Source organism: Gymnogyps californianus, chromosome 5 (genome assembly GCF_018139145.2).
Source record: "Gymnogyps californianus isolate 813 chromosome 5, ASM1813914v2, whole genome shotgun sequence".
NCBI lineage: Eukaryota > Metazoa > Chordata > Aves > Accipitriformes > Cathartidae > Gymnogyps > Gymnogyps californianus.
In genome coordinates, this window is record NC_059475.1 from 46,721,215 (window position 1) to 46,737,134 (window position 15,920).

The 15,920-nt window shown below is 49.7% G+C and overlaps 1 protein-coding gene across 10 annotated transcripts; it reads right to left on the reverse strand.

Moving 5' to 3' along the window:
* Positions 1-1,913: 1,913 nt before the first annotated feature.
* On the reverse strand, positions 1,914-15,824 carry VIPAS39 (VPS33B interacting protein, apical-basolateral polarity regulator, spe-39 homolog). Of its 10 annotated transcripts, none has more exons than XM_050898102.1 (19): positions 15,732-15,824; positions 15,100-15,205; positions 13,658-13,801; positions 12,613-12,651; positions 12,206-12,270; positions 9,475-9,531; positions 8,439-8,498; positions 7,726-7,759; positions 7,186-7,288; positions 7,070-7,097; positions 6,811-6,884; positions 6,173-6,248; positions 5,741-5,875; positions 5,147-5,188; positions 4,670-4,759; positions 4,187-4,273; positions 3,556-3,645; positions 3,132-3,236; positions 1,914-2,848 (listed from the first exon to the last, which is right to left on the reverse strand). In XM_050898102.1, the coding sequence occupies exons 1-19, from the start codon at positions 15,822-15,824 to the stop codon at positions 2,828-2,830; spliced, it is 1,449 nt and encodes a 482-aa protein (XP_050754059.1). In that variant the 3' UTR covers positions 1,914-2,827. The 10 variants fall into 10 exon arrangements, with proteins under 10 accessions (XP_050754059.1, XP_050754058.1, XP_050754064.1 ...); XM_050898101.1 differs by having other exon boundaries at positions 8,439-8,531; XM_050898107.1 differs by lacking the exon at positions 13,658-13,801 and having other exon boundaries at positions 8,439-8,531.
* Positions 15,825-15,920: the final 96 nt, after the last annotated feature.

Consider the following 15,920-nt stretch of genomic DNA (forward strand, 5'->3'; position numbering starts at 1 on the left):
GGCCTCTCCAGTGGGGGCAGATGGGTTGACTTTCCAAAGGAAGCAAAAAAAAAAGCATTTTGCTACCTTCAAGCAAATTCTATCCACAATCTACTCCATCAGCTGGACTGTGCTGCCTAAAAGCAGATACATGCCAAAAGCACACAGGGCCTAGGACAGGTATTAAAGAGGAAATCTCTACCCCACTGAGGCTGTCCCAAAATCAATCATCCGCATCAGCTGGGCAGTGCCTGCCACATTGCTAAATAAAAAAAAATCCCACCAAAACCACTAGCTCTACAGTAATTTTAGGTTTACTACTTACAGAAACCCCACCCTCCCCAGCCATAGGACACATTTCCCTGGAAATCCTCCTCTTCCTGCCCACACCAAGTAGTCATGCGCAGCCTGTGAGCCGTGGCCTCAGAGGAACCCAGGAATAACTGTTGGGGCTCCCAAATGCTGCCTTATAGACAAACGTTCCCTGATGCACCATGCACAATCACACCCACCAGCCATGGTATGCTGGTACTCTGGAAGGTGCTCACAAAGCTGGTATCCAGCTTCTAGTATTGGGGTGTGAGGAACGACTAAATCACTACCCCCATCCCACGTGGCACATCAGCATTTTCTGTTACAAGTGGTCCTGCTTTGCTTGGGACATTGGCAGTGCCAATACCCACAGGTCAGAAGCACTGCATCCTGCAAACTGCACACCAAGGTCAGGGGATCAGTAGGCATAGCCAGATCACGGCTCCCCTGCTGCTGGACTTACACATCTCCTTACACATCTGTATCATTGCTCATACCACAAGAGGGGCATCCAGGACCCATGCTTGGAGAATACAGGCGTGAAGATTTATTTTATGGCTTCACCAGATTCCCCCAAGGGTATGTTCAGCTTCTGCAGTTGCTCTCTGACATAAATCCCAACCAGTGACACTATTCCAACTCCTACAACCAAGCAATGTCCTGGCCTGGGGCATGTGGGAGAGCCTGGCTGCAAACCTTACCCTAGCCAACAGCATCCTGGGTTGCCTTAGGATGAATGTTGCCAGCAGGTTAAGGAAGGTGATCCTTCCTCTCTAAATCCAGAGTGCCATGTCCAGTTCTGGGCTCCTCAGTACAAGAGAGACATGGACATACTGGAGAGAGTCCAGCAAAGGGCCACTAAGATAATTAAGGGACTGGAGCATCTTTCATATGAGGAGAGGCTGAGAGCTAGGACTGTTCGACCTGGAGAAGGCTCAAGGGGGATCTTATCAATCTGTGTATCTGATGAGAGGGAATGAAGAAAAAGGACCCAGACTCTTTTCAGTTGTGCCCAGTGACGACAAGAGGCAGTGGCCACAAACTGAAATGTGAGAGTCCATCTGAAGACAAGAAAACACCTTTTTACTGTGAGGGTGGTCCAATTCAGGAACAGAGTGCCCAGAGAAGCTGTTGTCTGCAGCTGCAGAGATACTGAAAACCCAAACAGACACAGTCTTCATCTGCCTGTTCCAGGTCACCTTGCTTGAGCAGGACTGGACTAGATGATCAAGAGGTCCCTTCCAACCTAACGATTCTGTGAGAAGAAAAACCAAACACCAACAGAAAAAAATGGAGAGTGCACAGTGCAGCAGGGAGGCTGGAACCCAAATCTGCCCTCAGACTGGTACATCGCTACATTTAACCTCCACCTTTGTGTGACCATCCCTGCAGCAACAAACTCTCCTACAACATTAAAATTAATTCATCTGTGCTGATGGCATTGAAGGTGTGACATAAGGTACTGCTGCAAGCAAAGCCACTCCATGGTGACACCCACTGTGCTTTTCAGGACATGAGAAAACACCCTGCATACTCACTTTGTGGGAGGTGTGATAAATTGCTCAGCATTAACACACAGAGTGACAAAGTGCTCGGTGTGGGGAGGAAATAAACAGCCCAAGGAGAAAGAGACAGCTTTATTTAAGGAATTGAAGTGAGGTCTGGAAGGATGAAGCCAGCAGTTGCCTGAGGAGTTGTGTTTCTGAGAAAGTGCAATTCAATCCTTCCTGGCATAACACTCTCAGAGAAGAGAGCTGCTGGGGCCAGCAGGTTTGTGCCAACTGAGAGGGGTTCCTCCTTGCTTTCCATCCAACCCAGCAGGGCTCTGACCAGCTCCACACTAGGTGCCTGTTCTTCCCTGATAAAGGGATCTTCCAAGAGCTGCAGAGTGCCAGCACAAGGATACTGGCAGAGGCTGCTGTCCTGGCTTTCTGCAGGAGTTCATACAACACCTCTTTTCCTAGGGTGAGCCACAACAAACCAACAACATCAAAAAAAAAAAAAGCTTTAAGGTGCAGCTGGTCCTTTTTTCCAACACACTCTTTGATGCAGGGAGAACACAGTCCAGTAGGCTTTACTCCAGCCACAGCCATGACTGGTGATGCCCAAGCCAGCTCCAGTGTTACAGGGACGGGTCAGCACTGGCCGGTGGAGGGACCCACGACTGTGACTGACCTGTTCCTCTTGCGAGATTAAGCCCAGGCACCACCCAGAGCAAACGCAACCTTGCTGTGCCCAGCAACTTCCCTCCGTAAACAGAAGTGATGCCTGGCTTACAGCCAAGCCAAAGAGAATCAGATTCCAAAAAGAATCAACCCTGGTGGATCAGTACCATGGTTTCGCTGGCTACATTGGAGGAGCTGCCTTCAACCAGCTTGAATGCCACCGTCCCACAAGCCACGGGCACCCACTGTCACTGACGAACGTTTATCATGCAATGAGTAGTAACAGAGTTGCTCTGTTGGCACTGGACTGGGTTTTGCAGTTTCCTCTTTCACTGGCAAGGCAACGGCCAAGCAGGCTGCTTCACAGGTGCTCAATTCTTCCATCGGATTTGCTAAAAGAGAGTAAAAGAGAGAAAGAGACATCACTAACATCAGTGCTAAACACAGATCCCTCAAGGGCCAAGTTAGTGAGTCCCAATCCCTGACAAGGACAACTATGGCCAGAGGGTGCTATTTCTATCAGTTTCACCCTTCATTCCTACACTGAATGCAACCCTAAACATAAGATTAGCTTCCCAGCAGGGATAAAAAGTATGTAGGACAGCCATGGCCTTACACCTGATCTACAGCCATTTCTGATGAGAGTCTCTGGAAGAAAAAGCAGGCATTTCTTACCGTGTTGTTGAGAATGCTGTTTATATTCTGTTCTTCCGCAGAGCCTCGCTCCACCTTGCATTTATATGCTGTCAGCTGGATGCGATCCTTTAGATCCCTGTACGTCTAGATAAACAGCAAAACCAGCACCCAGCTGAGTGAAGAGGACACTTCCACAGTTAGATGGTGCCCTGTAGATGAGCAGGGCAACACTTCAATCCCCCCTCAAATTCCCACCACAGCACAATTCCACAGCACAAATGCTAGAAGCCACTCTCCTGGCTCACTTGGCTTCCACTGGGAGCCATGCCACTGCTCGCAGGCCACAGGGATAAACAAACCCCACCAGGCACAGGACAGCAGTGGCACATGGCAGAGCATGGGAAAGCTAGGGAGAAAAAGCAGGCTCTTGTCCCATCTCTTCACACACACAGCAGGGACCTACCTCAATGACAACATCATGGCACTTGTATTTGGTGGCGAGGTTCAACCTTGTCTCCACATCCTCCACAAGGCGCACATACTCCTGCAGCACCTGCGAGGGAAAGAAAAGTGTCTCCGCTCCCTTCTGCAGGTACCTCCTGCCTCGTTCTCTTACCCCAGTCACAAAACCTTTCAAGGTCACCGGTCACACAGACTTGACCCCTTCCTTCCTAAGGCAACAAGTGACCAGGACAAGACTGCTCAGGACCCCAGAGGCAGTAAAGTTTTGCTCACAAAGCTCAGAGTCGTAGGCTACCTCGTTCCTGTGGATCGGGTTAATCACTGACAGCCAGATTAAGCATAAGAAAAGTTAATGTAGCAAAGGTGGTAACGCACTGTGGGGAGAGACCTCCCAGACGACTCTAGGCCCGCTGTCCCTTTTGCAGTTAGACCTAGGATCCAGCCCTCACTACCACCCACACTTCCTGTTGATGCATGGGTCGCTCAGCTGAATGCTGCGCCCACCTGGCAGAGCCAGCAGCTCAGCAAGCTGTTCTCCCACTCCCAGCTAGGAAGCAGCTCACTTAGGGAATCATTCACACCCCAAATCCCAACAAAGAGCAGGAGGACATAAGCAGCGGTTCCTTGCTCACCTGCACAGGAGCATTGTTCCTCTGCAAGATCTCCACCACTCGGTGGAAGCCAATAGGTGCCTTCTTCTTGGTGTAGCCCAGCCAGTTCTGAAATGAGAGCCAAACCCTATGTTAATCCTAAAGGGCAATCCCTCCAGCCACAAGAAACTGTTTTTCCCCAGTGCCAGCAACGTACACCACCAGCCACCACATGCACCACTGGCCGAGCCCTTCATGCAGTGGCTGGGTGCAGGTTGGCTGCAAACCCTTTGGTAACAGAGCACGAGGGCAGGCCCCTTCTCTGACCTTGTTGCTGCAGCCAAGCCAGGCCCAGCAGAGGTCTTAGACAGGGAGAGGAAGAACGTATTGCAACACCCTGCAGCAGAGGTGCTGGGCCCTCCTGAAATAAAACCAGTCTGTCCGGTAACTCCAGAACAAGCCAGCTATCAGTAGTAGATACCAGTACTTGGAACTGAGCCCTTAGCAAGGCCTTCCGCAGCTCACCTTGGTGGTTAAGAGGGCATCCACATCATCCCAGGCTCGCAGCTTGGCACGGGCAGCCAGGGCAGTCAGCACATACTGCTTATCAGGAATCTGCAAGGCAGAAAGCTGCAGTCAGAGTACTAAAGGCCTGTGTGGGTTGGACAGGAATGGCATCTGCCCCCAGCCCTGTCAGGACCCACACCAACAGCCAGGCAAGGAGGCGAGATGCTGCCTGAGGCCAGGGCCAGCACTGCAGAGAGGAGGTGGGGATATGCAAGTGCTGCTGCAGCCAGGGTGCACCCAGTGAAAGCCTCCACATGGCTCCCACTTGCCTTTCTGAGCCTCCAGAATGGCCCTGCTTAAGGAGGATGCCATGCCCCCCTCCCTTATCTCAGTGCTGAGCTCCTCAAACTCCTCCTACCCAGCCCCCTTGCTAAATACAATTTGGCTCCCCACATTTTCAGCTAGTGCTGCCACAACAGGAGGAGACTCACGTACCTTAAATGTTTTCTTCAGGTTGGTCGGGCTGCTGAACGTTCCCTAAAGAGAGCAGACAAGGCAGCGCAAACTCAGCAGGACAGGCCATGGGAGAGGTTCAGACACCTGTTGTAAGGCATTTGCCTCGCACAGGGTGAATCTCCCCAAGTTTTTATTGCTTTTTGCTCACGTCAGTGCCACAGGAGAAAACAGCTGGCAGAAGAGAGCAACTATCCCACCCCGTTAGCTCTCTGGTTTGGTTTCCCCTACATCCTCAAATGGTGCACCTCCAGCACTTCCAAGACCAGCATCACACACCTCAGCCTCATGGGATTAAGTGCCAATTCTGGCTCCTTGGAGCCAGAAGCCAATGGTTTCTAGGAGGCAACTCCCTGACAGGCTGTCCCAGGCCGAATGTCCCATCTTAGAGCAGAGAACAAAACTCCAAACTGGTCCCAGATGAACAAGGGGAGCTGGGTTCCTCTATGTCTCTCTGAGGGATGAAATATGACCTCCCTCCCCTTCTTTCCTTAACATGTCCCAGCTTAACCACCCCACATATTGAGGGCTACAGGGATGAGATGTAACCCTTTTCTTCTCCCACACCATCCTCACCTCAGCCTCTGTGTAGTGATAGAAACAGGAATAGAAGAGGGTGGTCACTAGCGGCATGTTGAGAATTGAAGCCTTGCGAGGATATTTCCGAAATATCTCTGACTGCCCAGCCGTCTCCAAGTGCCGATCATTGGCCTGCGGAAACAGGAAGACAGAGAGGGTGAACATGAGCCAGGGCAACTGCCTGTCCTAGCTGCGGGGTAGGAGACCTGGAGAGAGTGTTGTGATCGCAATGCACAAGCACAGCCTCAACATGCCATGAAGTCTCAGGTCTGGTATTTCACACATATGCCTGGCGCAGCCGCTTGGATAGCAGTTAAACTACACTAGCCAGGGCAGGCTGGTTAGATCCAAAGTGGTATAAGTTAGGGACAGATATAGATCTTGCAGCTAGTCCCAGTCATCTCCTGACCAGCAGGGAAGATTTCATACCTCAATGATGATCTGTCGCTCCAACAGGGTATAATGGTCTTGGATGTGGGAGGTATCCTCAGCTGAAAATGGCAGCCTGGCCAGACATGGAGGAAGGAGACACTGTCAGCAGCTCTTAACACAGTACACTTAGAAGGATGCTCTTCTCTACCAAACATGCCCCCCACAGACAGAGATGTGGGGAACACCTCTCATTCTCCCCAGCCTGAGTGGCTAGTAGGTACTAGTGGCTCCTGCCCTGCTTCCCTCTCCAACTGGCTCTCTCCTAGGCAGGCTCCAGAGAAGGAAAAATTATGTGGCATCTCTCACAGAACAACCTAAAGCTGGTGCTACTGATTTCCTCACGTGCTCAGGCACCCAAGCTTTCATCCTTCACAACCTGAAGGGTCAATGATCAGAAGGTCCCTGAAGCATCTTTGCCCCCAGGTAAACAGCAAAAGCTGCTGGACTAGTGATCACCACAAATTCTTCCTCTCTGGTCTACACTGTGTCCACAACACCCCACTCCCACTGAAGCAAAACCAACATCAGCTCTCAAACTACATAAGCTATAGCACTGGGACAGAGGTCTAATTTTCTTTACTACCACCTTCTGTGAAGCACCCACATCCCTCCCACCCTCTTGGATTTTTTCTTACCCAATGCAGCCTTTCAGAAATTCCCTCCTTTTTTCTACATCCTGGATGTTCAAATGCTCCCGGTACTGGGACAGCTGGAGGGAGAGGGAAAAGAAGTACAGTCTGTTCTTATGGATTTGGGAGATACAGGACTCCAGAGGGCAAAATGGGGATCCAGAGCTCTCGCCTGACTACCAGACACCCTGCAGCCAGCCTCCCCCTGCCCACTACATTCCCTCTTCACTGAGGAAAGGGAGCTTCTGCTCCCGGGAATACTCACAGCGACTTCCTCAGTCCTGTCTAGGAACCTGCAAAAGGCAATCAGCAAGCATTAACTTGGAGGCAGGTTCCTAGCAGCGTGCTCAGCCCCACCACATGGCTGGGCAAGAGCCTCACCTGAGCAGATCCAGAAGCAACTTCTGCTCACCCGTCTCTTTGAGGAAATGGATCAAATGACACAAGGCCACCTGCCGCACCTCCAGCTCCCGAAACAAGATCTCTACAGGAGAGAGAGATATGTACAGGTGGGTAAAGTAAGTTAGCACTACCAAGCCAGAGGGGGCTAAGCATGGTGCATGGAGTTGCAAGCCATTGGCAGGATTCAAGAACCTTATCCCATCTCAAAGCACAGTCTTGGAGGCTAGAGCACAGGAGAAGAGCCCATTCACTAGGCTGCCAGCTGAATTCACAGCAGTGTGCTACCCCTGCAGATTCATTTTCATTCACCCCATCACCACTGCTTAAAGCTTCTCTCTGGGGCCTTTGTGGGCATCACCATCCCCCATCCCATGTTACACTTGCTGCAAAAATATTTCATGCTCAGTAAAGTAGCAATACCCCAGATGCTCTCTTTGTGACTTGCACCCAGTGAAAGAACTAGCCCCTCTGCCCTTAACTGAAACACACTATAGAAACCCTGGCCGCAGCCACACTTACCTCTCCTTAGCGTCCGTTTCAGGAATATCAGGACCTGTGAGCACAGAGAGGCAGCTCTCAGCTGACCAGATCAGTCTTCACCAGAATTAAGACAGACAGACAGCAAACTGGTCAAGGCCTGGGGAAGCTTTTGCAAAGGGCCTCTGAAGACACAGCTCTTACAGCACTGAACTGAATTCTGCTACCCACTAGATACAGGACAAGCAGTGAGCCAGGGCCACAGCTGCCTGGATGCCTGCCTAAGCTCCTGCTCTGGAGCTTAGATAAGTGAAACCAAGATTTACAAAGAAAAAGCTTTCCATGATAGATCCAAGGGCTTAAAAGACCTGGATGACGGAAGCTCTGACACAGTCCCATTTGCTGCCTGATGCTTTGGAAGCCAGATAAACTGGAGCGGCCTCTCAAATCTTCTGTGCTGCAATGAGCAGATTAAACCTCGGCCTTCAAGAAGTTGCTGCAAAGATCTGTAAGGCTGAAGGATCAGGTTCCTTGTTATTAACCTGATGTGAATTCTGCAGAGTGGCAGGAAAGCCAGCAGGAATATGGAACTTCTCAGTTTTAAGCTTTGACACTTTTCAGTAACTTCTTGGTTTTAAGTAAAGAACAACCCCCCATCTTGCAAGATTAGGCAGCCAACTGACTGCATTCACACAAGCACCTTCTGTGGGGTCACCCAGGAAGTCCCAGCCCTATATGGCCCCAGCAGGACTCACAGCTGTAATGACATTTCCATCATGCCCTGCCACAGCTTCATCCAAGAGCACCAGCTTGTCCTGCAGGGAGCGAAATCTCTCTAGAGAGCAGACCTGGAGATAGAAGAGGTATAAGTAGGCATATGGGACATCAGACAATCTCCAGGCTGAACCAGCCCCCAAGGTACTACCTATTCTTCCCCCATGAGCGCTTCAGCAACATGAATAACTGCCCTCCCAACCAGCGGAGAACTTCCCATTTAGCTGAAACCACGTGCTGCATGATCCCTGGGAATGTGTCCACAGGGGTTGCAGAGTTAGCCCTCATTACTGCCCAGGCTAGGACAGCAGACGTACATTCAGCACAAACACCCCTGTAACAAGGCAAAACTTCCCTGCACACCACAAACCACCAGCCCTGACAGGAGGAGGGAACTCTGCAGGGCCCTTTTCATGGAGGAGACCAGAAAAGTAGAGTTGTAAGACTCTTCCTCCCTTCTTCTTACCCCATAATTGTGGCCTCTCTCAGCCTTTAGTTCACCTCAGCCTTTGAGGCACATGCAGAGTAAAACCACAAGCTCCCTGTGTGCTCACTGCAAACTGAGGCAGCTGAGACTAAGATTCCAGCTCCAGTGTAATCAAGATTGCTTCTGTCTTCCTCCCTCCATTTGCTACCAACTAAGAAGGGAAGTAAAGCCCCACACCCTCCGATTTTTTCCATAAACCCAGCTCCAGGGAGCAGAAAGGGCAGAAAGGGACACAGCAGTACAGATACCTCCTGTCAGAGCCTAGCTGAGGGGACGACTAAAGTAAACAGTGCAACAAAACCCTGAAGGTCTCCTGCTGCTCCTGAGCTAGTGTGATCTCAGCACTGCCACCTGGCAAAGCAGCAGACAGGCAGAGCACCATCCCTGCTAGATGCTGCAAGCAACACGGATCCCCTCCCTGCTCCCGGAACAGCCAGGAGCATAGGGAAGTATAAAGCAGGTTAGGACCTTAGGTTTAGGACCACCCACCCTCCGTCTCTTGCAAGCAGGTGGGAGTGGAAAGTCCTTACCTTGCCCCTCTGCATTCGCTTGACTGTATCTTTGGGGCTCCAATCACTGCTGTAATCCTGCCACAAGAAAAATAAAGAGCTCTTGAGCCTCAAGAGGCCAGATCATGCCAGCAGTCCCCAAGCTGCTTTCCACTTGTGCTGGATCAGAGTGTAGAGAAGCCCATGTGTAGCTTCTCAGACTTATCATTCAGCTGCTCCAGGGGGGTTGTTAGTAGGATATGTCCCTACAGTGTTCAGGTGCAGATGCTGGGCCCTCAGACTCTGCATGCTGGTGGGGAGAGAAGCTAGAGGTTCAGATGTTAACACAGAGTCTTTCTATGGCCTCAGTAAGGTTCACCTTCATATCATCTTCATAACAAGTGCATTTCAACAGGTTGTCCTCCTTGCAAATTAAAGCTCCAATGTTGCTTTCAGAAGGACAAACAAAATACTTGCAGAACTGACAAACCCAAAAATGAAGAGAAAGGAGTCAGTTTCTTGTTACCATTCAAACAGACTTCTGCTGGTGAGCCTTCCACAGCAGTGTGGTGAATGCAGGGACTACAGCCTCAGGCAAGTGCCTGGAGAGTCGCACAGGACTAGTACAATGTGACAAGAGTACTGAAGCCTATAGCGAGACCATCTTAAGGTAATATGCTACTGCTGCTGCAATGACCAAAGTTCTTCCCCTGCAACCTGCAGACACTACGATCTGGAAGCACTGGATAAAAAGTGGCAGCAGCCTGAGCCACTCCTGAACTCAGACTCCAAGAAGGCATCTAAGTCTTTATGAGGCACTTGAGCCAGCGGTTGTAATTCAGCCTTCTGCCTCAAAACAGCCAGAGAAAGAGAGTAACCAGAACCAGCTCTGAGGACATTGAATTTTAAATTCATTGAAGATTTATTGAAAGCCCAAATCTAAAGAAAAAAAGGGCTGACCCAGTCCTATTAGGGGACCACTGCACACGAGTCTCTCAAGTCAATGTATAGCTGAGTGTCAAATGTCCTGAGCACCAGGGTTCCCTCCAGCACCTTTGGCCAGAGGGAGTTCCTCAGCCTCCCACTATCAGGACACTGGTTCAAAGCTGCCACTAACTTTCTATTCTTTGTTCCACCCCACTTACAATACTCCTGCCTACTTTTAAGGGGCTGTACAACCCTTCTCCTTCCTGCTTCACTGCCTCTGCAGGCACAGAACAAAACACAACAGGGTACACTTACTTCTCCTGCTGTGCTTTCAGGAAGTGCTGCCTGTTAGGTTATGTGATTAATGGCTAATCAACATAAACACACCAACCTGGTGAGGATCAGATGGCCAAGGACAGGTGGAGAAAACCCAGTAACCTAATCAGTGCAATCTGAGCACACTGACTTGGCCATTCCTTGCCACCATCAAACGAGACAGATTAGGTCATTTTCCATTGAGTAAAACCCTCCAAGATGAGTAAACCAAAGAAACTTTCCCCAAACACCATGCAACCCTAAAGAGGCACAGGACTTAGTATGAGACGCAGGGGAAAGAGAATCCTGGGATGTTTTAAGAGGGTTGTGTAAATGTGTGAGGCTTGTTACGAAAGTTTATGGGAAAGACAAAAAGCAGGGAAAGGGAGGGATCAAAATTAATTGGGCAGGAACAAGCATGGGAAAATAGAGGGAAAAGGGCCCATAGAGTGCCAGCCAAGTTTAAACAAGTGGCTACTTAGTATGCCTGTCTGACTGAGCCCTGCAATGGATCACTGCAGTCTGTCTTATATTCTCATTAAATTCTGTATTTAACCACCTTCTGTGTGGGTGGGCTCTCTATTCCAAGTGTATGTGTTCGTATGAATGCTAGTGAACTTCAAGCTCAACCAGCCAGTGAGTAGAATAAGCAGTCTGAGTACCAGGAACTGGAATGGGACCATGAACCCTAGGGGCTCAAGGGTCCAGGTGCCAGCAACTGGAGGAGACTGGGGTCTGGGATTCAGCTATAAAATAAACTGGATGTCTAAGACCAGCTACTGGAGAGACCCATAGAGTGTGTGTATGTTCTACTAGGGGAATTCAATCCTGGTCAGACAGAAAGGAGGCTCAGGATCAGGCTTAAGTGTTGTGTGTTTATGCGTCTGTTGGTAAAGGCATTGGTTTCTGTCTGTGTTAATCCATGTGGGCAGCTGTGTTAGTATTGTGCATGTCTGTATCTGTTGGGAATATGCGCTCAGTCCTGTTACTGGCTGGACGTGGGGACATGGAACCACAACCTCACACCTAGTAGGAGGAATCCATCCAGTCCTCAAATCCACTAGATTCTGCAACACCTAACACTGCCTATCTGGGAGAAGAACATTCCTGCCAACTGGAACTCCACCTCTGTGCAACTCCCTCTGTGCTGTCCCAGTGGTTCATGAACAAGAAACTTAGAAGCCTTTAGATTTAAAAAATTTAAAAGGCATACATGACGCCAATTCATCTGACCTAGCATGAAAGCAGCTTACAGGCAAAGCACTGTTTAGAAATCCTTTTCACAAAGATTGCTGGGCCATTCATTAGGAGAAGGAGTAACTAAGACCCCCAGCAAAGCTCCCTACTCCTAAGCAAAAGCAGAGAACACCTCAATTACTGTGAGGCTGCATTTTGCAGCTCCCTGTCCTATTCCCTGCATTGCCCTCTGCTGTCTGAAACAGCGATTAATCACTTCCCATGAAACCAATAGAGTAGGAAGTTCTCCTGGCAGTACTCTGATCTCAGCACACTACAAACACAGGCTGCTCACCTTGTACTCAGCTTTCGGTCTGCGCAGCTCTGGGGCGTAGTTTTTAACTCCCGTGTCAGAGAGGGCTGAGAGGGAAAGGCAAAGCTGAGTAGCACATCAAAATCCTGATTCATACCCACTTCCAAAACCGCCCTTTTCTTGGTTTTCGTGGTAGAAGACCCAAACTCAAGCACCAAATGGCAATACAAAGTTGCTCTAAACCCAACAGTCATCAGTTGTACATAAGCAGATTACCCCAAACCATCATGCCAACTCTTTCACTTCTTTGCTGAATGACTTTCAGACAACCCAAGATTCAGTCTCCCTTTCTGCAACATAAGGAAGATGACACTTCCCTTTTTCTATAAATGCTTTTGTTTACGTAAATCTGCACCCCTCCTAAAATGAGGCAGGGATTCAAAACTTACCATTCGAAAGGGACTGGAAACTTGGAAGTCTGTTTCGTCCTGAAATCAAAACAAACACTCATGAGAGACTGTCTCTTCACCAGCAACATCTCTTGCAGAGGGAACACAAGCCTAGACTGCAAGCCAGTGCGCTGCAGCTATGCCACTGTAGAACAAGCCACTCTGTATAGTGATTCACACTACACTGGCATAGCTGGGGCTCAGCTGCTTGCAGTCTAAGGCTTTGAAGTTGTCTGTGGCATCACAAACCATATGACACCCCAGCCCTATCTGCCCTCTTGTTGCTGGGGCCAGGAGAGGTTAGAGAGCCTGAATTCACCCATCTACCTGCAGAGCAGAGGCTCAAGCACACAGCACTGCTTAGGCCATGGCAACATGGACAGCTTCGTTCACCAGGGCTGCGATTTGGATGCCTTTCATTATTACTGTATCATCAAAGTTGAGAGTAAAAAACCATCCCAGAGAAAGAGAGACAAAGTAAAAGTTGGTTTGCTGCCTGGCTGCAAGACAACAGATCTGAACTCTTGCAAGCTGTGTAAGTCTCCCCATGGCCTGCTGCGCAGTTCCTCCCATAACCAGCTATGCTACCACTGCTGCTACCATGTGTTTGCTGAACCAACTATAACATCAACAGCAGCCAGCTGAGCTCCAAATAAAGGATAATCAAGCTGTCTTCTCTACAGTGCTGAAGATCAAATGAGGCCCACATGGGTCAAGCCAGTCCCTTTGTAGCCTGCTCTTTTCCACCACGCAAATGCATTGCTGTATAGTGCCGTGCTCTACCTTGCTGTTCTGTGGAACCTGGCTTTTAAGAAGCCATAATCTCCAAAGCCCCCTCCCATACCACAAGAGCATGCGACCTTCTGCACAAGACAGTCTCCAATTTCTGACCAGTGAGAGATACACTCCCATACTGAGGAGAGATCAGAGCTTCCCTGTTTTGCAATACACTTAAGAGAAAATGATTTAAGTAAGGTAACACAATTGCCCCTTGACGCTCTTGAGGGAAAACCCATTTGTCCATATTGTATACGAGGAACCTCACCTTTGAATAGGCTGCTTAGGGAGTAGGAGGAAACTTGTTTAGGAAAAGCAGCGTAGGAGGAAGAGCCCTTCTGTAGGCTGGAGTCTTGGCCCTCCAGCGAGCTCGTGCTGCTGGAGGCTGTCTCTTTGATTGACCAGGAGATACCTATGTGCAGACAGAGGTCATTTATAACAGAGAAAAACAGTCTGTAAAGAATGATCTTATGGCACGGCAGGAATGTTACCAAGTGTCTCCTGGTCAGTTCTGCACTAGCACATCCTGATAATTTTGACCCCCAGCACTAAGTAGATGCAGTGTAGAGAATCCCAATCTCGTGTAATAGTGCTTGTTAAACAGTTGCGCATGTTATCCAGAAATGGTTGATTTCAGCAATGTTGTACAGCTGATTATGGCTTATATAAAAAATGCACAGACCCCCCAACATTTATATGTTGTTGCATGAGGTAAAGCATAATCTTTGCTCTAAAGGTAGAGAGCAAGACAGAGAATCCCTGGCTTACCTCAAATTACAGAAGCATTAGAGCATACCTTCCTGAACACTGGAAAACTAAGATAGTTTTCCTCCCCACACAGACAAAACAGCTATGAATCTGCATATGCTGCTGGCAACAATGCATGTGTCTCCCTCCTGCTTGTTTGAGACACAGTTTTCCCTTCTTTTCACACAGCTGCACAACACACACATTTTAGGACAGGGTGATAGAGCAAAAAAGCCAATACACAGAGACCTTGGGTGGGAAAAGAAACGGCCTGAACCAGAGGGAGGAGCTACAGCATAGGACAAGAACAGACTCTTTGAAGATCCTCTGGGTGATCCAAATGTAAATTTTCACTGTTTGGCACTGGCTAGCAAGTGCCACATATTCTGTGAGTCATGAACTCCAAAGCGCAGCAGACAGCACTCTGTGTGGGTCATGAGCTCACTCCCATCATCACTAGAAATGCATTTGCTTAATGCTTACAATTCCCTTTCAAACTTCAAGCATAAGAGTCAGTCTATAAACACACACTAAACCTTGGAATATCTCCTTAAAGTGCTGTGGGGACAAAGCACAGAGAACTTTAAATAGTGCCATTTCAGGCAGCAGTGTGAAGGAAATGATCACGTAGAACCCTGCAGGCCAGCTGAGTATGATGACTACCAAGACATAACCTCCAAAATATCTGCTCTAAGCTGGGCTACATATTGGGAAAAACACAGTGAATTCCCTCCACTTGTCTGCACTCCTCTTCTTTATGTAATTTGGGCTTCTGCACTCTCTTTGCAGTGGATCCACACAGGTAAATCAAGTGGCTCACAACATGACCTAAGGAGACTAGAATTAGATTAGATATGCAGGATTAGATAGCAAGTAGTACTCCTGACCTCGACTAAACGACATGACTTAAGCAGTAATTGTAAACTCCGTCTCAAGGATAACTTGAAGTACTTCTGCACTTACTTCCCACAGGTTCTCCGCTCCAACTGACCCTCTCAAGGTCGTCGTCATCATCATCATCATCGACGATATCCCGAAGGCTATTCACAGCCCGTTTGGATTCCTTTAGCTACGGACAAAAGAAAGAGCTTGTATAAAGACCACTGGTGTTGCAGAGTGCGCTTCGTTTCCTATTACCTTCAAACAATCTCCCTCAGAGCTTTGAATACAGCTTCTTCAGCTTCCACTGCCTCTTTTGGAAGAGGTATTTTATGCCTGTAGGTGTTCAACAGACACAGCAGCCCTTCCTCACCACTGGGAATCCAAAGGCCACCGACACCTACACAGACACTGACAGCTCAAACAGCAGGAGATGCAGTTTGGTGCACGGGCAAGGAACCACGCTCCTAATGAGATTTCAGGTTGGCTACCGTGGGGAGCGAGATGGGGGTCCTTGGTGGCCTCCACACAGGGCAGGAGGCAAGTATCCACCCCACCCACGAAGCACAGACCCTCAGCGAAGCGCAGGGCCGAGGCCTGGGCTGAGACGGCCACGACGAAGGGCCTGACCGGGGGGGGGGGGGGGGGGGGGGGGGGGGGGGGGGGGTGTCTCACGCCGGGCCGCGGCGCCCCGCAGAGCCGGGGTCGGACCCTACCTGTGAGAGCTCGTCATCCTCGTCGTCGAAGGTGAAGGCACGGAACTTGGAGCTGTGCCAGTACTCCTCCTCGTCCGCCCTCGCCCTGCTCATCTGCAACGGCACCGCACGGCTACCTCAAGGGAATCACCGTCCCTGCCCCCTCGTCGCGGTCCCGGTCCCGGTCCCGCCTCCCGGCCCCGCCGCCGG